Source organism: Schistocerca gregaria, chromosome 1 (genome assembly GCF_023897955.1).
Source record: "Schistocerca gregaria isolate iqSchGreg1 chromosome 1, iqSchGreg1.2, whole genome shotgun sequence".
Classification (NCBI taxonomy): Eukaryota; Metazoa; Arthropoda; class Insecta; order Orthoptera; family Acrididae; genus Schistocerca; species Schistocerca gregaria.
The window spans coordinates 163,823,098-163,847,646 of record NC_064920.1 but is presented as its reverse complement, the minus strand read 5'-3'; the positions used below and the strand labels follow the sequence as shown (position 1 = coordinate 163,847,646).

The 24,549-nt window shown below is 42.8% G+C and overlaps 1 protein-coding gene across 1 annotated transcript in view; it reads right to left on the bottom strand.

Moving 5' to 3' along the window:
• LOC126284998 (chordin-like protein 1) overlaps window positions 1-24,549 on the bottom strand; it is a 527,874-nt gene that overhangs the window by 83,322 nt on the left and 420,003 nt on the right. The window contains exon 4 of the mRNA XM_049984295.1: window positions 8,666-8,750. Coding sequence (XP_049840252.1) covers window positions 8,666-8,750 — 85 coding nt within the window. The remainder of the gene's footprint in view (window positions 1-8,665; window positions 8,751-24,549) is intronic.

Here is a 24,549-nt window from a genome sequence, read left to right as displayed (position 1 = left end):
GGAGTACTGGGAGGGCTTTACTAACATAGTGCGCAACGATGAAGAGTTTGCATAGATGATTGTGTGCTCTGATGAGGCACAGTTCAGACTCAAAGGTACAGTAAATCGCCACAATTACATCTACTGGGCCGTCGAAAATCCGAACGTCCATGTAGACAAAGCCGTCCAATTAGTCTGCAAGTTATGGACTTTTAAACAGTTGATACATTTTTTTGAAGGCCCTGGATGTTAAAGTCCATTAAGAGATCCTAAGTTTTGCTTCAGGAGGTAGTCAGACAGGGCCAAATTTTAATTTTAGCGTTTATTATTTTCCGTTGCGCACACTCATTTTACACCCGTCTGGAGTAGCATCTTGGAAGTTTAATTGCAATTTTTATGTTTCTAATTGTTTTCGCGTCATTTATCATTTATTGACCTTTTTATTTGCTCGTATTTTTCGTCCTATCATTTTGTTTTCGTCTGGAATACGCCTGTGTCGCCTATAATCTGCAACCAAATGCCAACCAGGTCTGCTCATCGGTTGGCAACGCGGCAGCTAGTGTAGCCATCGTGAGGACAGTTTCAGGTAACCAATGATAACGAAAAATCACAGTTTACTTTTAGCTTTGAACAGAAAATTTTCTCCCTAGAGTTTGCTCGTAAAAGTTAGCTTTAATCGCCGCGAACAAAAGGCTAGTGATTTTAGTTGTGCCGCAGATCGCCAACCACCCTTTTCTCGGGTACATTGCACATCACAAGGTTACGGTTAGGTTAGGACATGATTAAAAATTCAGGACTAGGAAACGCGTCGTCTGTCGCAGTTCAGTCATTTGTCATTTAAAATCAGTGGTCAACAGAGCATCTCGCATTTCCAACATACCGCGCGGCTGCTTCTTCCGACTCTGTGCTCCACGTTACACATTAGCAGCATTTGTGAAGTGCCCCACCGTGTTCGTGGGTCACCTATAACCGAGCGGTACCAGGGCGCCGATGTGGCAACATTGTAGCGGCAGGTGACAGCCGCAGTAATTTTAATCGGACTATAGTACAATTAAATCGTCAACTCAATTGAATTTTCATCCCACTTTCGGCTTTAATCACATAATTTCAAGATCAAGGTTTTTTCGAAGCTGCACACCATCATTGAAAAAGATATTTTTCAACAAGGTACAAATACGAGCCACTCCATCAACCCAGACATACGTGTTTCATAATAAGAAAAACTTCCAGTGTGCAACTTGCGCTGGGCACTGTGGCCGAGCGGTTCTAGGAGCTTCAGTCCGGAACCACGCTGCTGCTACGGTTGTAGGTTCGAACCCTCCCTCGGGCATGGTCGTGTGTGATGTCCTTTAGGTTAGTTAGGTTTAAGTAGTTCTAAGTTCTAGGGGACTAATGACCTCAGTTGTTGAGTCCCATAGTGCTTAGAGCCATTTTTTTGTAACTTGTCTTTATTTTCAGACATAGATTGGCATTCATGTTAAGGCTTCTAGTTACGGGGCACACATTCCAACCCGTGGCCTTTGCAAAAGTTGCAAACGGTTCAAATGGCTCTGAGCACTATGGGACTACATCTGAGGTCACCACTCCCCTAGAACTTAGAACTACTTAAACCTAACTAACCTATGGACATCACACACATCCATGCCCGGGGCAGGATTCGAACCTGAGATTGTAGCGGTTGTGCTGTTCCAGACTGTAGCTCCTAGAACCGCTGGGCCACAACAGCCGGTGCAAAAGTTGCAGCGTGTACATTATTTATAATAAATAACACTGACCTTTTAGATAATACTTGTATTAAGTGAATATGAAAGACCCAGAATCTTTTAGAAAACTAAACGCGAAAAAAAAGAGGTGAACGTAAAAGTACTATTACTGTTCTCTTCGTCACCTCAGCACTCACAACACTATCAACTGCGCTACAGCTTTCATGTGGCAACGAAACTGCAATAAATGACGCACACTGAGTAAAGCCTGTCTCTGCAAACGTCGCTATTTAATATTTAATACGTTTATTGTACCAAAAAAGACGCGTTTTTGATAGATGATCACTGAAACAGTATACTGTCGTACCACTGAAGTTATAAAGCAAAACACAACTTCAGTAAGCCTTTACCTACCGATATGTAATTTTCTGTCATTTTATTACAACAAAACGTATAGATCCTCGATTTGCTGATGCTCTCAAGCAGCTTATATTCATATCACGTAGTCTATGAGAAAGGAAACCCACTCAATACGATGTTTAACGGCACACAATATGGCGGCACTCAGGTTCTGCTTGTAACGTAAAACGATGTCCCGTCTCATTGGCGACGTTCTTCTCCAGGAGCCAAAACTCTGACACGCCAAACTCTTCGCTCCAGGGGCAGTGGTACGTGGAATTCCACTCTGTAACGTCACCGGTTACTCGTCCGTGTGCATTTTCATGTCCCGTGCGAGGAGCGCCAATCAAGGTGGCTAACGCACCGGATAATGCAACCACGTAATCCCCCCATTCAAGCGGGAAAGCTACGTAAATTCACTGAAAACGTTTGCTGTGCAGCAGGATCGAATCCCGATGATGCAAGAAAGTTTGGTAGCTACGACTTGACCGGAAAGGCGCGGAGCGGTGGACGCATGCGATTCCTGATCAACAACACCATGAGCTGAATACCGAATTTCTCTATAGCGAATCTACAACACTATTGATGGTATCCCGCCTGTCCGATGGAGATCTTAAGCCCGGTGGTCCAGCAGATGGCGCTTTTCGAAAGGAAGCTGTTTACCATCACTCTTTCTCTTCTCTCATCACACACACACACACACACACACACACACACACACATACATACATTACACGTTTATGACGCAATCATCATTTTCCTCGAAGGGAAGGTGACAAAGCCCACAAAGACGGAGAACCTCTGCACTTAGACAGTTTAATTTACAGCTCGGAGACTCCCAGTCCACCTGGCAATACGATGTACTCTACTTGCAGGTTGCGACTCAAAATGACTCTCCACGGCGGGAGTAATAATGCACCGGATAATGCAACAACGTAATCCCCCCATTTAAGCGGGAAAGCTACGACAATGCATTGAAAACGTTTGCTGTGTGACGGAAGGGGGACACCAAGTGGGAAGAAATAATTTTATCAACGCTTGTGAACAAAAATATTTTACATCATCACCAAAGAGTGTACGACTCGCAAAGCAGCATCGTATACTGGGGAACGTGGTAGCCGGCTGGCCAACGTTATGATGATGATGACTGGTTTGTGCGGCGCTCAACTGCGCGGTCATCAGCGCCCGTACAAACTCCCAATTTTTACACAGTTCAGTCTAGCCCCTGTCTCGAATGATGATGATGATGATTTGATGAGGACAACACAAACACCCAGTCCCCGGGCAGAGAAAATATCCAACTCGGCCGGGAATCGAACCCGGGAACAGTGATCCAGAGGCAGCAACGATAGCCACTAGACCACGAGCTGCGAACGGCCTAGGTGGAGATAGTGCAGGCGCGAAACAGTCATCAATGAGCAAGCAGTGCTGCACACCACACCTGCCGATGTTTTCTCGAGAATGTATTAGAGCCAGTCTTACAATTGAGTCCCTTCCTGACTGGCATAATACTTCTAGTTGCGGCAGGCCAGAATAACTGATAGAATTTAGATTTGATTGATAGCTGTCAAACTTCTTGGCGGATATTCCCTCCCTTTCCGGAGTCGTTTCACCTTTCCTCTCCGTCTACCTTTGAGCTGGTGTGTGATTTTCTTTCTGCGAACGTGGGGTCCGATCGCACTATTTCAGCTGCAGTAAATGCACAGTAAAATCGCCACAACGTCTCGCAGGCGTATGATGCCAGATGCGTGATTATTATTCGTTGAGGTGTTTGTCAACATTGATTGCAATCACTCTTGTGCCATATAGTAAGGTTAGTATTTACACTGTCTTCCCGTAATTAATTTGCAAGATATAGAGCCTCTAAGCAGGTCCATCTCACCATTCAAAACAGCCTGAGCAGAGAGTCAATGAACCAAACATCGAAATGTACTTGAAAGAAATGATTAATGAGGTTTTGGTCGACACTGATGTTGGTCCAGATTACAAGACAGGAAGTGCTGATGATATAAATTCAAAACAAGAATTGGATATGGTGGTGATGATGGAACGGAGGACATAGAACACTTTAAGATGATCCGAGGAAGAAATAGAAATATTGTTGTGATTCCTATTTCTGGTGTAGGAGAAACTGCTTCAAATGATGAAAAGCTCAACTGCTTGCCGACACCTGATCTGCGACTTATGGCTAATGACTTAGGTAGGAGTCCAGATACTGAATAAGTATGGCACCTCCATTTTATTCATGACATCTTAGATGAGATTCTACAGCGATAAAATATAAGTATTCTCCAAATAACGTATGTTTTGTACAAGATTATGAAGTTCTGGAACTGAAAGTTTTTATGGGATTATTGTATTCATTACAATCTCCAAACGTAATAATGAATCCGCAGATAATCTTTCTCAGTGGTTGCAACCAGTGTATTACTTTTCGCACTAATATATGAATAAGATTTTGTTCATAACGATATTTCTTCTATTTTAAAACCCAAATTAGAAAGCAGAAAGGAAAAAGAACATGCCATTGCAGTAGTGTCAAACATATTTTACAGATTTATTGTGAAATTTCAATACTGTTAGTCTCCAGGTTGCACTATGTGCATTGAGAAATGAATGCTTGTGCCTTTCCACAGTTTATGTAGGTATCCGAAGGTATCTTCAAGGAAATATGGGTTAAAGATTGTCTGTGTGACGGACACCTTGTCCGAGTATTTTTTTTTTAATCATTCTTGTGTATATTATTCTTGTCAGCAACTTGGATGCATGAGCTGTTAATCTGATTGTGCGATAATTCTCGCACTTGTCAGCTCTTTTAGTCTTCGGAATTGTGTGGACGATATTTTTCCGAAAGTCAGATAGTATGTCCCCAGGATCATGCATTCTACACACCAACGGGAATAGTCGTTTTGCTGCAAATTCCCCCAATAATTTTAGAAATTCTGATGTAATGTTATCTCTCCCTTCTGCCTTATTTGATCTGAAGTCCTCCAAAGTACTCTTAAACTCTAATTCTAATACTGGATCTCCTAACTCTTCTAAATCGACTCCTGTTTCTTCTCCTGTCACATCAAACAAATCTTCCCCTCATAGAGACCTTCAGTGTACTCTCTCCACCTATGCGCTCTCCTGCATTTAACAGTGCTTGCACATGCTTGCAGTGTGGCCTCTAAAAAATTCGAAGGTTAACATTAAAATGTGAAACATCCTTGAAATTTTCGACCAATTTTATTTCTGTTTCTGATGTTGGATCGTTTAAGAAAAACAGGCATGGAGAGGATTAATGACTAAAAGTTTTATTTCTAAATTTTTGAGAAAAGTAGAGTCCTCTTTTTCAGGTCATCACTTATGTTTTTTTTATGTACACTCCTGGAAATGGAAAAAAGAACACATTGACACCGGTGTGTCAGACCCACCACACTTGCTCCGGACACTGCGAGAGGGCTGTACAACCAATGATCACACGCACGGCACAGCGGACACACCAGGAACCGCGGTGTTGGCCGTCGAATGGCGCTAGCTGCGCAGCATTTGTGCACCGCCGCCGTCAGTGTCAGCCAGTTTGCCGTGGCATACGGAGCTCCATCGCAGTCTTTAACACTGGTAGCATGCCGCGACAGCGTGGACGTGAACCGTATGTGCAGTTGACGGACTTTGAGCGAGGGCGTATAGTGGACATGCGGGAGGCCGGGTGGACGTACCGCCGAAATGCTCAACACGTGGGGCGTGAGATCTCCACAGTACATCGATGTTGTCGCCAGTGGTCGGCGGAAGGTGCACGTGCCCGTCGACCTGGGACCGGACCGCAGCGACGCACGGATGCAGGCCAAGACCGTAGGATCCTACGCAGTGCCGTAGGGGACCGCACCGCCACTTCCCAGCAAATTAGGGACACTGTTGCTCCTGGGGTATCGGCGAGGACCATTCGCAACCGCCTCCATGAAGCTGGGCTACGGTCCCGCACACCGTTAGGCCGTCTTCCGCTCACGCCCCAACATCGTGCAGCCCGCCTCCAGTGGTGTCGCGACAGGCGTGAATGGAGGGACGAATGGAGACGTGTCGTCTTCAGCGATGAGAGTCGCTTCTGCCTTGGTGCCAATGATGGTCGTATGCGTGTTTGGCGCCGTGCAGGTGAGCGCCACAATCAGGACTAAATACGACCGAGGCACACAGGGCCAACACCCGGCATCATGGTGTGGGGAGCGATCTCCTACACTGGCAGTACACTTCTGGTGATCGTCGAGGGGACACTGAATAGTGCACGGTACATCCAAACCGTCATCGAACCCATCGTTCTACCATTCCTAGACCGGCAAGGGAACTTGCTGTTCCAACAGGACAATGCACGTCCGCATGTATCCCGTGCCACCCAATGTGCTCTAGAAGGTGTAAGTCAACTACACTGGCCAGCAAGATCTCCGGATCTGTCCCCCATCGAGCATGTTTGGGACTGGATGAAGCGTCGTCTCACGCGGTCTGCACGTCCAGCACGAACGCTGGTCCAACTGAGGCGCCAGGTGGAAATGGCATGGCAAGCCGTTCCACAGGACTACATCCAGCATCTCTACGATCGTCTCCATGGGAGAATAGCAGCCTGCATTGCTGCGAAAGGTGGATATACACTGTACTAGTGCCGACATTGTGCATGCTCTATTGCCTGTGTCTATGTGCCTGTGGTTCTGTCAGTGTGATCATGTGATGTATCTGACCCCAGGAATGTGTCAATAAAGTTTCTCCTTCCTGGGACAATGAATTCACGGTGTTCTTATTTAAATTTCCAGGAGTGTATTTTCTCCTTAATATATTTCGTGTTATTTGACTTTGATACGTTGGAGAACACATGTCGCTGGTCAAGGACAAAAAAAATTCATAAATTTCGATAATACTGTATAAAGCAATAGTAAACTTCTGCAGTATGACAGGTATAACAATACCAGTTACATTACAACATCGTATGATACAAGTTAGGGGTTCAAGAATTTAAGTGGCCTTGATATGCCCAATATTTATTGCGCAATAATACTGTGGCAATTTATTGTGCGAAAGTGCGGGGCCAGGAAGCAGGAATATTTGTGACCGGGATGAGTCAGTTAGAACTCAGCGTTCGTAGCGAAAATGTTGGCGCTCGAAAATACAGAACTCGCTTGCATTGCGACTGTGCTACAAACAGAAAAGGAAGAGGAAGCCGACATAGTCGAAAAAGTGGCTTAGAAGGCATCTACACACGGCCATACTAATGTGATAACAAAACTTGCAGCACAGCCAAATGACCATAGGAATTTTTAAGGATGAACGAGGAATCTTTCAACGAAACGGTGAACTTCGTAACCCCTTATGTACACAGAAATAGTATGTCATATAATCGCCCGATTTCACTTCCTACAGTGCTGGAAGCGATCTATAAAGCTGAAAAGAGCAAGGAACAATACTGTAGAAGGTTGGGTAAACAGCGTTGTTATATATTTCTGAAAATCATAACTGAAGTTTCTAAAACGAACAAACAAGCAACTGCAGTGTTATTTCACTTGATTTAAATATTTTTGTCGAATGCTTCTATAGCTAATTACTGAATAAGCATTAAATATGCAATAGAATTACTCCCCTGAATGCATTTCAACAGAAGTTCCCTTTCATCTGTCTTTCTTGATGTACTCATATTAATATGGCGTCACCATATCAGTTGTTTGCATTTCCGCAAATCACTAAATCTTGACAGCAACTGTCGAGTGTTGCACATTATATTGCGCAATATATTGAACAAAAGTCAATATTTTTAAGTTCTACTGTCTCCTTCAATAGATTGTGCAGACCGTCAACGCTGCTCTCTGAATGTCAATATTATTGCGCAATAAATATTGAGCGTGTGAGGCCCACTGTAGTCTAATATTACGAAACACAGTTATTCTCACTGTATATTCTTAGGCAAGATTTGTCTGTTCAGCAATTAACGTTTTTCTTTTACATGACGTGAGCATTTGAGTCACTGTGTGGTGACTTATTTTTCCATTTATCACAATGCATTGCAGTTTACTATTCATTTAAAGCTTGATACTGTATGCATACTTGGGAGAACTGTTTATTCCTTAGAACTGTTGTTCTCTCGGCGCGCCTGAAGTTTGATTATTGTACGAATTATGTGAGAATAGGAGGTCACATATAAAATTGGGAGCCCCAGTAATACTTTATCTGCTGCATCCGTCGCTATAATCGGGGATTTTTTAGGTTAGGCCCCTATCTATGGACGGTTCACCCAAGTTAGAATATCAAGAACTGGCATCATACAGGGTGTGGCGGTTCGTGAATGCAACGTCGGACGTTTATAAGTCAAATTCAATCTTTTAGGACATTAAATTCAAGAACCACCACAAGATCTATACAGCAGATGAATTTAAGTTGTTATTTCACGCTATTTGTGTGGAATACGTAGACAATACAGCGATCTTCTATCGCCGCGGAGAGCGGGGCATTGCAGACAGTACAGTATGTGACGCTGCTTCGGACTTCAAACGCCAGAAGCCGACCAGTTTTAATTAGACTTTAACGATTGTATTAGAAATAGTGAGTAAGCTGTGTAGAGAACGTACCTGAACATATGCGGCAGCAGTCGGCGTTCTCTTCTTTGGAACAGTTTACGGGGCACGCTCGGCTTGAACAGTTCATACGTCCGCCCTGTTAACAGAATAAACGTTCATTACAAAGAGGGACAGGTGGGAGATCAAATTTAACACTGTCGAAACGTGCTTAATGCTCTCCTAGTCTAGAAGTGCTTGGGAATCTGTATGTAAAGCAAGGCCCACTCTACTTTAAGGACAGAAAGTCACACTTTACAAAATTTGTACAATTTACTATGAATGTGTTTAGTGAGGCCAAACCATCACCTTCATTTGGGTAAAAACACACTCTCGTATATAAGGTAATGAACGAGCTGATGAAGTCGTTAAGAACGTTACTTGCAAAGCAGAGCGACTTGTGGGTGCTATTCTGTCATTCTGCGCAACGGATTAATCTGAGATGTACCCTTTACCCTGTGGCTCCTGCAAGATGCAATTTCCACCCCCACATTACTACAGAAGTCAGACAGACGCTCCTAACGTTCTAAAGAGAAATGTCTGAAAAACTTTCAGCAATAAATATCTTCTGGAGTTGTCCGCTGTAAGGAAATGACACAAAAATTAACAAAATTTCTTACGCAACTAGTGGGATACTTGGGTACTGGAGTTGTGCTAGTCAGTGTAAGAAAAACATGAAACCAACGAAAATTATTATTTATTTTGTGAAAATTCTGAGAAATCACAATGTCACTTTTAGTTATGAACTGAACAACTTATTTCCGGGTTATTTTCGGAATGTGAAGTTACCTTAAGAGGTAACTATCAGTTTAATAAGTCACGGCTGCAAAATAGTAACGCGGATTCTTTACAGACGAATGGAAAAACTTGTAGAAACCGACCTCGGGGAGGATCAGTTTGGATTCCGTAGAAATGTCGGAACACGTGGGGCAATACTGACCCTACGACTTATCTTAGAAGAATGATTAAGGAAAAGCAAACCTACGTTTCTAGCATTTGTAGACGTAGAGAAAGATTTTGACAATGTTGACTGGAATATGCTCTTTCAAATTCTGAAAGTGGCAGGGGTAAAATACAGGGAGCGATAGGCTATTTACAATTTGTACAGAAACTAGATGGCAGTTATAAGAGTCGAGGAACATGAAAGGGAAGCAGAGGTTGGGATGGGAGTGAGAAAGGTTTGTAGCCTATCCCCTATCTTATTCAATCTGTATTCTGAGCAACCAGTAAAGGAAACAAAAGAAAAATTCTGAGAAGGTATTAAAATCCACGGAGAAGAAATAAAAACTTTGAGGTTCGCCGATGACATTGTAATTCTGTCAGAGACAGCAAAGGACCTGGAAGAGCAGTTGAAGGGAATGGACAGTGTCTTGAAAGGAGGATATAAGATGAACATCAACAAAAGCAAAATGAGGATAATGGAATGTAGTCGAATTAAGTCGGGAATTAGATTGGAAAATGAGACACTTAAAGTAGTAAAGGAGTTTTGCTATTTGGGGAGCAAAATAACTGATGATGGTCGAAGTAGGGAGGATATAAAATGTAGACTGGCAACGGCAAGGAAAGCGTTTCTGAAGTAAAGAAATTTGTTAACATCGAGTATAGATTTAAGTGTCAGGAAGTCATTTCTGAAAGTATTTGTATGGAGTGTAGCCATGTATGGAAGTGAAACATGGACGATAAATAGTTTGGACAAGTAGATAATAGAAGCTTTTGAAATGTGGTGCTACAGAAGAATGCTGAAGATTAGATGGGTAGATCACATAACCAATGAGGAAGTATTGGATAGGATTGGGGAGAAGTTTGTGGCACAACTTGACTAGATGAAGGGATCGGTTGGTAGGACATCAAGGAATCACCAATTTAGTATTGGAAGGCAGCGTGGAGGGTAAAAATCATAGAGGGAGACCGAAAGATGAATACACTAAGCAGATTCAGAAGGATGTAGGTTGCAGTAGGTACTGGGAGATGAAGAAGCGTGCACAGGATAGAGTAGCATGGAGAGCTGCATCAAACCAGTCTGAGGACTGAAGACCACAACAACAACAGCATCTTTGTAGCCCTCTAGCGGATAATATTATCCGAAAAAGTATTTTTACGAAAAATGTCGAAGCTAATTGTGTTGTCAAATAACTTAAACTTGACTTCAAAAATTGAGTTATCTCTTATTGTTTGATGTCTCTTTTGTGAAATTCATTTTCTCGTGAAAACACTGGTGCCCTCCCTCGTTAGAGAGTGCTTGACACTAGGACACAGGCAAATTGGTGTTCATATTTTCTATTGTATGTAGGCTCTGATATGTTTTATTTATCAAGACAGAGGGTTTAAATTAGCACAACCTTTAAAATTTTGACGCGCATGAGTATGTATGTATACCTGGGTGTCTCGCGCCTACCACAAGTGCTGTCTTCCCTAGTGCTTACACACCCTTTTCACGCTAGCTCACAGGCTAAGTACTTTTAGTACGCCGCGTTCTCATCGACCATCTTTTCATAACTATGCTGTACAGAAGGAGGTGATATTTTAATGTTAACTACTGACGACGCCTTTGGCACGATTGTTTTATGTATCTCTACTGCAGGAGGATGTGAGTTTAGTAAGTGACTAAAAGCTTTTGTGCTTGTAATACGTTGGTAATTTTCATGGATACTTAAAGCTATAAGTGTTTTTTTCCTTATATCTCAGTTATGGTTTTAAGTTTTTTGCTAATGAAGGTGTCTTCTCGTTCAGGTGTATTTTTCGTCTGATGAAGGGATATTTAGATGTACTGAAACCTTGGTCAAGGATTTCAATAAATCTTTATCCTGTGCAACTGTTTGGCTGTTATTATTTACCTTAATCGCTGTATTACTTCAAATGGCTCTGAGCACTATGCGACTTAACATCTGTGGTCATCAGTCGCCTGGAACTTAGAACTAATTAAACCTAACTAACCTAAGGACATCCATGCCCGAGGCAGGATTCGAACCTGCGACCGTAGCAGTCGCGCGGTTCCGGACTGAGCGCCTAGAACCGCGAGACCACCGCGGCCGGCCGCTGTATTACTCCTCCATCTCTAACCATTATTACTGGAACACCATATGTTGGCGCCTTCCCTTCGTATATCGTGTAGAGTCTAATATAAGGGGCAATCAGATGCCACTGCGAGACAAGACAGCAACGCCTTCATGAAAAAATGTTTGCTGTTGCCTACGAAATCATGACTGTATCCATGGAAACTGCATGGGGAGACACCGGGACGGTATGGAGGATGTGTGAAGACTTCCCCACGAAATCTCTGTAGCGTACTCAAAACAACCTTGATATCATGTGGGCGTGCCCAGGAATATTGTCACGGTTGTTTCGAATATGCTACAGAAGTTTCTCTGGAAGCCGTTACGCAGCTTCCATATAGTCCCGATATCTCTCCACGCGACTGCCATAATTTTGGAATGCTGAAGGAAGACATTCTTGGTCTTCAATTTGCTTCGGACGAAGAGATGCACGCCTGGCTACAGTCATGGTTCCGTTGGTTACCCCAAACAGTTTTTCACGAAGGCATTTCTCGTAGTAGGATAAATGTATTTACAGCTATGGCGATTACTTTTGAAATAATAAACAATTCACTTACTTTTTATTGCCTGTCTCGTTTTCGCTTTGACTGCCCCAGATATGATTGTTATTAGTGAGAAAGATTCACGAGCTTTCCGGTATTAATGGAACAGTATTCTGGAGGGCCAGACTTCGAATCCCGGACCAGCTATTATGTTTTCCGTTGTTTCCCTAAAAGGTATAGGGCGAAGGCCAAGTGACTACTTCGACAAGGCCACAGGTGAATTTCTTCCCGTTTGAATTTAGCGCCAAAGAAACGTTAAGCTGCTTCTACTCCTGCCAACAATAAACAGCTGAGTCGTTTCCTGCCAATTCTTGAATATACAAATTAATTTCCGTGGAGTATAGAGTGGATATAGTTAAACTTCTGTACATGAGAAAGCCTAATTGAAAACGAGATATCGTAGCACAATGAAATATTGTGGAAACACTTGTAAAGACATGCGAATGGTAAATAACGAATAGACCATTAAAAGCAGAAGATTTTGAATTCCACGTAAGAGGATAACATTTGTTAGTTGCGTACCATGTTTACATTCCAGGTTAGAAACGACGCTCAATGTGATGACCATCTGCATAAACAACAGCTTGCAAAAAAATGGTTCAAATGGCTCTGAGCACTATGGGACTTAACTGCTGAGGTCATCAGTCCCCTAGAACTTAGAACTACTTTAACCTAACTAACCTAAGAACATCACACACATCCATGCCCGAGGCAGGATTCGAACCTGTGACCGTAGCGGTAGCGCGGTTCCAGAATGTAGCGCCTAGAACCGCTGGCCACTTCGGCCGGCAATAGCCTGCAACCCCACTAGAGTTTGCTCTACAAATGCCCGAAACATCTCAGGTGAGATGTTGGCTACCTCCATCACTACGCTCTTCTTCAGTGTCCCGCTGATTAACCTTGTCGTTCAGGTTAAGTCCACAAACAGAAATCACACGGGTTGAAATCTGTTGATCTCGATGGCCACGCAGTTTGGAACCTTCGGCCAGTGATTCTGTTTTCTCCAAATGTGTCACGGAGTAACCGAGTGGTGTCACAAGCAATGTAAATTTGAGATCCATCGTGCAACAAAACAGTTGAGTCCAAAGCACCTCTCTCTCGTGTAGGAGGGATAGCAAATTCGCGAAACGAATCCCATTTACGTGCGCCGTTCACGTTGCATGTCCTCGGTCCTTGGGATCCGTGTTCCGTACCAGTATCGGCAAGTCATGACACCGACTCTACTAACAACGCAAACCCTACAGTGCACTGTCTGAACATCGTTCTGTACAGTTGGGTACAAATACGGTCAATAGATTCCGATCTACAGTGGTTCGAGTAGCGAGTGTACTGGTTAAAAACAGTCTTGCTTGCAATTTTAGGTTTTTATTTTTCAACGACGCGTTTCGCCTTATTTAGGCATCTTCAGGTTATTTTTGTTGATGGACGCGTTTCTATCTGAGCCCCCACCTTACTATGTTACTCGCTCCTGTTAGCGGGAACGCGTTATGCAGTTCTTGGTGCCTCTCGCGTCCATCTAGAAAAATAACCTGAAGATGCCTAAATAAGGCGAAACGCATCGTTGAAAAATAAAAAACTGAAATAGCAACCAAGACTGTTTTTAACCAGTACTGTTAAGCACTGGTTTGCTGAATGCCACATATGGATTGGAAGAATTTCTATAGCGAAAGTGTAATTATAACCACCTTGTACATCATTCAAACGATGAATATGTGTCGCCCTAGAAACCTCGACATACATCTCATCCCGTTGTTGAAGGTGGCATAACATGTCGAGATGTCCATCTGTAACCGAGTGACCTAGTTGTCGAAGCAGTGTGCATAAAAATGGAATCGTCAATTCGGATGGACACCCGAAAATATACCGTCAATCTATCTCGCCGGAAAAAATCGTTGGGATCACACACGGATTTACTCCCCGCCACGAAAGAAGAATGGAAATGATATGCAAACCAAACAGTTGGGAGCGTAATATAAATTATCCCCTGCGGAAGCTGTGCAGTAACTTATGAGTGTCATATTGATGCAACAAAGATGTTTGTAAGAGGAACGTTGGTTCGCTGCATTTTCTTTACCAGCGATAAACGTTGCTTGAGAAACCTTCGTGCCGCGTAAAATGCGATGAGAAACACTTCACGAAGTGTTAATAGGTACCCCCGCCGGAGTGGCCACGCGGTTCTAGACGCTAGGCGCTAAGTCTGGAACCACGCGACCGCTACGGTCGCAGGTTCGAATCCTGCCTCGGGTATGGATGTGTGTGATGTCCTTAGGTTAGTTAGGTTTAAGTAGTTCTAAGTTCTAGGGGACCTCAGAAGTTAAATCCCATAGTGCTCAGAGCCATTTGAACCATTTTTTTTTTGTTAACGGGTACCATCTCTAACGGATGTAGTTGGCATCAGATCTGTTCGGTTACAAAGAAGCGTTCAGTCGGTTGTCACTGAAGTGCTTTTAGTGACTTTCATAGCCACCATTGCAGGGATAAAATTGCAGTACCAATTTACGGCGTCACCTACATACGAGAGCGGAAAGACTTTTGAATGTTGGCGACGTGAGTTTGATGATTTGAGTAAATGTAGAAACTAGTGTCACATCTACCATCGGTCCAATCAAAGAGGATCGACAGTGAGTGACTCCCTCCACCCTTCTGCTGACACTATTTAGGGCCAATAAAGTTCCACGTCGAGTAGACACCATGCAGCGCCAGTAACTGATTTCTCCCCTCCCACCCCCAATTAAAGCTCTTCCTGCCAAGTTAAAAAGGACGGGAAAATTAGGATTTAATGTCCCGTAGACATCATGTCATTGAAGACGGAACACAAGCTCGGATTGCGGAAGGAAACTGGCCGCGCCATCTTCAAAGGAAGCCTTCCGGCATTTATCTTAAGCGATTTAGGGAATCTTGGTTAAAGATAAGTCTGGATAGGTCTCATGGGAATTTAAATCGCCGCCTATTTGAATGCGTGGTAAGTACCGCTGTGTCACCTTGCTCTGTCATTAAGATAAAACATTTTTTTTACTAATTTTTCTTCATTATCCACCGTAATACCGGAAGGTCTCTATTCCACCCACTCCGCATACCGTGCGGAAATTATATCTATGAGAAGCAGGTGCTAAAATTACATTTTCTCCTGCTTATATGTCCTAGTATTCGCCAAGAAGATTAAAACAGAATTATATACTACAATTTTATTATACGATCTTGTTTGGAAGCGGTAATGAGCATGTTTAATTAGTATAATGTGCTGCTGACATGCTTCGAGGCATTTTATATTTTCCTTTTTAACGGAAATTATATCTATGAGAAGCAACTGCTAAAATTACATTTTCTCCTGCTTATATGTCCTAGTATTCGCCAAGAAGATTAAAACAGCTCATGAATACCAGAGGCGCTGCCCAACGGGCATACAAACTACACCTACGCATGAAAATCACATTGCTTAGAAGTAGAAGCGGAACAGAGACTGTCAAACAGTGAAAAATGCCAAACTTAGGCATGCCCATACAATATCTACAACTACAAATGAGCCCCAAACGAAAGAGGGTAAACTTCGTGAGGGTAAACAACTGCAGCCACGAAAAATTCTGACTAAAGCCTGTGACTCGCAGTACCGTCAAAAAAGCCATCATGGATATCAGATTAGCATCTACTGCACCACTGTCCTAACGATGCAATTTATTATTGACCCACTACTGCCCCCACAACAGATACGAGGGTTGGAACTTTAATAGTGGCAACTATTTATTTACAGCTCGTACAAACTATATAGGTGTTTCAAAGTTTTACTGACCTTCAGAGTAGTCACCAGCATTGTATGTAACCTGTTGCCTGCGTTGTGAAAGTCGTAGGATACTCTTAGCAGTGCCAGCTGTGTTGACAGTTCGAACGGCGCGGTCTATTGCCCGACGAATCCATAGCAGCTCTGAAGCGAATGCCGTGAAATGTTTCCTTCAGTTTAGAAATCGAGTTGAACTTACGGGGGCAAGTCAGTGGAGTGCAGTAGGTGGTATAGCAGCCCCATCAGTCAAACAAATCAGTAAGAGCTTGCACTGTACGTGGTTGAGCGTTGTCCTGCAAAATGATGGTCAGGTCCTGCAGAAAGTGTCATTACTTCTGTCTCTATGCTGTTCATTTTTGGAACACAACCTACGAGCAGCTTATAGAGACACTGCTATACAATGCTTTGCTCCAAACGTACATTCTCAGAAATTTCTTCCTCAAATTAAGGCTTATGTTTGATACTAGTACACTTCTCTTTGCCAGGAATACCATTTTTGCCACTGCTAATTTGCTTTTATGCCCTCCTTGCTCCATCCATTATGGGTTATTTTGCGGCCTAGGCAGCTTCTACGTCGTGGTAACCAATTCTGCTGTTAAGTTTCTCAGTGTTCTCATTTCTTCTAATTCTCATTACTGTCTTCTTTCTTCAATTTATGAATGGTGGGCTCCATGTGGTTCCCAAGTTGTGCAGCGACAGTAAACCATAAGATTACCAAATAAGCAGCAACCAGTCGCAAAATCATGTTTTATTTATTTACTTTTACAAATCGATTTCAACTGATTAACAGCAATCGTCGATGCTTTCAACGAATATGTTGCCTGAGTAGTAACACAGGGCACATATTCGTTGAAAGCACCGATGACGGCTGTTAATCAGTTGAAAACTATTTGCAAAAGTAAATAAATAAAACATGATTTTGCGACTGGTTGCTGCTTACTTGGTAATTTTCTTCGATTTACTCTGTCTACATTCTTTCCTCATTGGATTGTTCATTCCATTCCGCAGGTCCTGTAACTCTTCTTTACTTTCAATGAGGATAGCACTGTCATCAGCGAATCTTATCTTCTGTATCCTTTCACCCTGGATTTTAATTCCACTCTTGAACTTTGTTTTTTATTTCTGTCACTGCTTTTTCGATGTATAGATCGAACAGAAGGGGCGAAAGAATATATACCTGTCTTACACCATTTTTAATCCGAGCACTTCGTTCTTGGTCTTCCATTCTTATTGTTACCCGTTGTCTCTTGTACATATTGTATATTACCCGACTCTCCCTACAGCTTACCCTCGTTTTTCTGAGAATTTCGAAGATCTTGCACCATTTTACAATGCCGAACACTTTTCCAGGTCAACAAATCCTATGAACGTGTTTTAATTTTACTTTTGTCTTGCTTCTGTTATCAACTGCAACAGCAGAACTGTCTCTCTGGTGCCTTTACTTTTTCTAAAGCCTCATCTAACACATCCTCAATTTTCTTTTTCATTCTTCTGTACATTATTCTTGTCAGCAACTTGGATGCATGAGCTGTTGAGATGACTTTGCGACATTTGTCAGCACTTGCAATCTTCGGAATTGGGTGGTTGATTTTCCTCCCCGAAAGTTACATACTATATCGCCAGCCTCATACGTTCTGCAGACAAACGTAAACAGTGGTTTTGTTGCCACTTCCCCCAACGAGATTAGAAATTCTGATGGAATGTTATGTATACCTTCTACCTTATTTGATCTCAAGTCTTACAAACTGCTTTTAAATTCTGATTCCAATACTGGATCCCCTACTCTTCTAAATCGACTACTGTTTTTCTTCTTCCATCACATCAGACAAGTCTTACCTCTCACAGAGACCTTCAAAGTGCTCTTCCCGCGTATCAGCTCTCTCCTCCGCACTTAACAGTGGAATTCCCATTGCATTCTTAATGTTAGCACTATTGCTTTTAGTTTCACCGAAGGTTGTTTTGATTTTTTCATGTGCTGTGTCAGTCCATCTTCTTTATTTTTCGATTTCTTCACATTTTTCATGCAGCTATCTCTGCACTTCCGATTTATTTCATTCTTCTGTGACTTGTATCTCCGTATTCCTAAATTTTCCTGAACAATTTTGTACCTCCTTCTTTCATCGATCAAATAAAGTATTTCTTCTGTTACCAATGGATTCTTCACAATTACCTTCTTTGCGCTTATGTTTTTCCTTCTAGCTTCTGTGACTGACGTTTTTAGAAACTGGAAATTTGTGGTAACATTTTATGGGATCAAACTGCTGAAGTCATTGGTCCCTAAGCTTACGCACTACTTAATACAACTGAAACTAACTTACGCTAAGGACAACACACACACCCATGCCCGGCCCGAGGGAGGACTCGAACCTCCGACTTGGGGAGACGCGCGGGCCGTGACAAGACGCCACAGACCGCGCCGCTCCGCGACGTTTTCAGAGATGTTCATTCCTCTTCAACTGAAGTGACTATTGAGCTATTCAGTATCGCAGTTTCTACAGCCTTAGAGGCCTTCAAGCGTATCTCTTCATTCCTTAGTACTTCCGTATCTCACTTATTCGTGCACTGATTATCACTGACTAGTCCCTTAAACTTCATTCTACTCTTCATCATTACTAAATGAAATTATAAATTTTAGACACTGCTATGATGGTCACTGGGGAAAATTTTTTATTTACTTGATGTTCAGCAACTGGGTCTTTGATCTGTCAGTCCCCTGTTTTGTCGCTGCCTAACACTTGACAGCAGCAACATACATGGCGACGTGTGTACAATGTTATAGGTTAAATTCCAGATCATATCATATTAACTTATCATGTACATCACTGCAGTGGTGGTACATACACTACTGGCCACTAAAATTGCTACACCAAGAAGAAATGCAGATGACAAACGGGTATTCATTTGACAAATATATTATACCAGAACTCACATTTGATTACATTTTGAAGCAGTTTGGGTGCATAGAACCTGAGAAATCAGTACGCAGAACAACCACCTCTGGCCGTAATAACGGCCTTGATACGCCTGGACATTGAGTCAAACAGAGCTTGGATGTCGTCTACAGATACAGCTCCCCATGCAGCTTCAACACGATTCCACAGTTCATCATGAGTAGTGACTGGCGTATTGTGACGAGCCAGTTGCTCGCCCACCATTGACCAGACGTTTCCAGTTGGTGAAGGATCTGGAGAAAGTGCTGGCCAGGGCAGCAGTCGAACATTTCCTGCATCCAGAAAGTCCCGTACAGGACCTGCAACATACGGTCGTGCATTATCCTGCTGAAATGTAGGGTTTGGCAGGGATCGACTGAAGGGTAGAGCCACGGGTCGTAACACGTCTGAAATGTAACGTCCACTGTTCAAAGTGCCGTCAACACGAACAAGAGCTGACCGAGACGTGTAACCAATGGCACCCCATACCATCACGCCGGGTGATACGCCAGTATGACGATGACGAATACACGGTTCCAACGTGCGTTCACCACGATGTCGCCAAACACGGATGCGACCATCATGATGCTGTAAACAGAACATGGATTCATCCGAAAAAATGACGTTTGGCCGTTCGTGCATCGAGGTTCGTCGTTGAGTACACCATCGCAGGCGCTCCTGTCTGTGATGCAGCGTCAAGGGTAACTGCAGCCATGGTCTCCGACCTCATAGTCCATGCTGCTGCAAACGTCATAGAACTGTTCGTGCAGATGGTTGTTGTCTTGCAAACGTCCCCATCTGTTGAGTCAGGGATCGAGATGTGGCTGCACGATCCGTTACAGCTATGCGGATAAGATGCCTGTCATCTCGACTGCTAGTGATAGGAGGCTGTTGGGATCCAACACGGCGTTCTGTATTAGCCTCCTGAACCCACGGATTCCATATTCTACCAACAGTCATTGGATTTCGACCAACGCGAGCAGCAATGTCGCGATACGGTAAACCGCAATCGCGATAGGCTACAATCCGACCTTTATCAAAGTCGGAAAAGTGATGGTACGCATTTGTCCTCCTTACACGAGGCATCACAACTACGTTGCACCAGGCAATGCCGGTCAACTGCTGTTTGTGTATGGGAAATCGGTTGGAAACTTTCCTCATGTCAGCACGTTGTAGGTGTCGGCCCCGGCGCCAACCTTGCGTTAATGCTCTGAAAAGCTAATCATTTGCTTATCACAACATCTTCTTTTTGTCGGTTAAATTTCGCGTCTGTAGCACGTCATCTTCGTGGTGTAGCAATTTTAATGGCCAGTAGTGTATATGCCACTGATGAAGGGTTACAAAACTAAAGACCTGTTATGGAAAATAAACTTTTCTTGTGCAGCTCAGCTCAGCGTATACAGATGATATCTTTTAAAGAAATCTGAAACTTGCGGAGCTCCAAGAACTTAAGATTTAGTGTCATAGTTCACATAATATAAGCTGTCTACAGCTCCAATGTTAACAGTAATGTTGCGTATGATGCAGACATAATGGTAGCCGAATTTGACAGAGCGAAAGGCTCTAGGAACAGACTTTTGGGGATGAAGTTGGGGCACTTCGAAGATGGACTTGGTGAACAATAATACAAAAAGAAGCATCTTGGGAGCGAACAAGACGATAATCAATGCAACAGAAACGAAACAGCTATTGTGCGTCGACCGTATGGGAAGGATCGATAACGACAGGTCGCCAAAACGAATTTGCAAATGGACTCCTCTCGGATGAAGGAAGGAAGTGAACGTGCTAAGCAAGAACGTAGATGGAAGACGTCTGTGAGGCAATGGCGGATAGATGTTTACGGAAAGAAGATTAGGCGAAGAGAACTTGGTGGATAATGGGAAACGGGAAGCGAAGGCTGCTGTAACACTCGCTATGTGACAACAAAGCAGTCGCTACAATAAACAGTTCCTTGCCACGTTACGGACAGGGTGTTGATGTTGATGAAACAAACATGTGAGTTTTCCTACGGACGCGAATAAATGAATGACACAGACTGATCATAGAATTTATATTTATTTATTTATACGGCACCCCATTCTGTGCGATCAAGATCAAACACTGGCGGTACTACTCCCCTTATAACACGTAATTCTCCAAAACACAAATAATTAAAAGTATAATGAGAACTGACTGCGAGTGGTAACAGCTTACTGGTCTCTACAAGTGGCGTCGGTACCACAATCAATCAACAACTCACGCCAAAGTCGACCCGACACACTCACATATTATCAGGATCTTACCAGAGCAATGGCGGCACGCTTCTTGTAATCTCGCATGTTCTCCAGTTTCAGAATAACAATTCGAATGTCTTCGTGTACATCATTTCACGTTATATACGTCAATCCTTTTGCTCTAACGATCGCTTGTTATTGTGGCATTGCAAATAAACAAATAGGAAGTTTCCTGAGATCCGTAACTAAAGGGGAAACGTTCATAAAAATGACACACTTTTAAGAAACGCAAGAAAACCACAATTTTAAAGACTGGGCAGTGAATCTTTGAACGATGCTTTACATGAAATTACCACATTTCTGTGGCCTTACTTGGACTGTACATATAACTTTTGGAACCGAATTTAAAAATTTTAGTTTCAAAAAATAATGTATGCACCTTTTTCTCAGGAACTGCTCAAGAGATTTCTGCAAAATTTTCACTGCTTAATCTCTTTGCGTATAGTAAATTTTAAATATGTGGAGTAAGAGAATTTTAATAATTTTTAATTATAATTCTGCAAGTATAATATAAAATTCATGCAAAATTGCAAGCACTTTGCCCCATATCCCAACTTACACTCAGAACTTCAGAAGTTACTCTTGAGGCAACATTGATAGGGTTTATAGAAATTCAGTGTGCAAAATGTACAAACTTTCATAATTCTAGTCTTCGTTGATTCTGAGAAAAACGTGCACAAACTTTAAAAACACAATATTCAGGAAATGCAATTTAAAGTTGAACCTAACGTTTCTTCTTATGTCACCTTTTCAGGACGTCACAGATATGTAGCCAAGTCATCTTACCGTTCAAGGCGTTTCTTCTGGTTTCTTGTTTTCAGGCTTCTGTCCTTTACCAGGTCTTTTCAGCTGTAGAAAGGCGCTGTAAATCTATTTTTCTCAAGATGTCTTGAGTGAAATTTCCTACATTAAAGCCAATTCCCTCTAATACCTTCATCCTCCCTACGTTCCCATCATTAATTACAAGAACTGTATCATAAGTTGCAATTCCGACAACTGTAGCAGATGAAAATTTGATTTTAGGGCATCCATCCATATGAGTGAAACTAGATACTCGTTTGGATTCTGGGTTTTGCCGTGAACACACTTTTATAGAAGTATTTATCTGCAAAACCAAAGAGTATACATCACAGCCTTCTAGAAGCATTTCCTGCAATTTTGCTTGAAAGTAATCAACGGAATCGTTGTTCACAGAGCAAGTATTGAAGTGTTGCTTCAAAAAGTGGGCGTGGCAGGAAGGTGGGGTTACACATTTAATTATTTTTCAGGCACTTAGAATGCGACATCAACATCGAAACGTTGAAAACTTGTTGCCTACGAGTTCTACTAATAAATAAAGAATAAACTGAACATTGAAATTTTCGGACAATTTCATGAACGTTCCCCCTTAACAGTTAACAGCTCTTGCTGCTGATTACTAATGAGTTTCATCGTTTTGGCGTCTACATCTTCGGTCTTTTCCCTACGCAGAGAAGTCAACATTGGTTCCCACCCGTCACGTCTTCAACAAGACGTCTCACCCCATTGCCAGCTAGCCACCTGTAGCTGACGAGCCGTCTTACTCGCGTTCTTTAATAACACCGCATTAACGGCAATTAACGTCTGTATCTTCTTGTGATTTCTGATACAATATATAGAATGGAATGAAGATTTGAAAACATGTTAGTTCTGTAACGGAGATATCACAACGCGTTGCCCCAAGCCTGTAGAGTACTGTAAACTGGGTATAGTTTGACCGTTGCCGGTTACTTTCATTCATGCACCAAAATTTCTACAGCTCTCTGACAGCCCTCGGCTGGGTGTTAAGTATACACTGTTTGGTGGTAAAGTTCCATCAACATACGCTAAATAGCGCCATGTAGTGCCGAATTTCATGCGCAACAGCTGGCGAACCTGTTGCGGCTTATAATTGTATACGAAAAAGTAAGTTATGCAAAATCCATCGATATCATTTAATTGAAAAGCGATCAGTGTTTTAAACTAGATCATGTACGTTACTCAATTAATTCTCAAAACAGATATTTTTGATCAGATATATGTATCTGCCATGCCACTATATTACGACTTCAGAGGTCATGTGCAAGTTTACTCTCTTTCGAGGTGAGGTTGACCACCGGTCATCGTTATCCTCAGATAACAGACATAGAATTTATTAAACAGTATTGATGCCAATGACACTGTGGAATTAAGGAATACATAGGTTAACCATAGGTATATAAACGATGGCTCATTTCTAAATGTTAACAAGCGTACAATAACGAAAAACAAATGACAGTCACATATTGTTCAAACTGCAAGCCATTGTGGTTCAGGCAGTGATTCAGGTACAGCATATGCTGTCAAATATGTCCAGAAAAAAGGAATGAAGTTTGTTTGGCCATGTCTCGAAAAATGAAGAACATAAAACTTTAATTCTAACAGTAATGGATGTTTTGAAACGAGGATTTAGGTCTAAAATGGATGAAATGGAAGGTATTATGCTCAGCTAATTTTGGATCTATGTATGTGGCATGGCGAACTCCATCTTAGTACCTTTCATTATACACAGATCATAAAAAGGTTTGCATCACCCCGGTTCCAAGAACTCCTGAGAGATGTCACTAAACCCGCCCAAAGACGTAAACATTCGTGCATGAGCAACGCCTATAAGAGGGAGGGGGTCCGATAGCCGATCAGTTCCAGTGATTCCACCAGGAAGGAGGTACATGGCTCGTGTTGCCTGTAGGTCAACCATGGCTAGACGGTCAATACCGCGTCCGCATTGTTACTTTGTGCCAGGCAGGGGTAACATGCCTCGCCCAGGTCGCCCAAGGGCTACAACTATAGTGGGTGACCATTACCTACGGGGATGGCTCGGAGGAACCCTGACAGCAACGCCACTACGTTGAATAATGCTTTTAGTGCAGCCACAGGACGTCGCGTTACGACTCAAACTGTGCACAACAGGCTGCATGATGCGCAATTTCACTCTCTACGTCCATGGCGAGGTCCATCTTTGCAACCACGACACCATGCAGCGCGGTACAGATGGGCCCAACAAAATGCCGAATGGACCGCTCACGATTGCCATCTCGTTCTCTTCGCCGATGAGTGTCGCATATGCCTTTTACCAGACAATCGTCGGAGACGTGTTTCAGGCTGGAAGGCCTTAGACACACTGTCCAGCGAGTGCAGCAAGGTGGAGGTTCTCTTTTGTTTTGCGGTGGCATTATGTGGGGCCGACGTACGCAGCTGGTGGTCATGGAAGGCGCCGTAACGGCTGTACGATACGTGAATGCCCTCCTCCGACCGATAGTGCAACCATATCGGCAGCATATTGGCGAGGC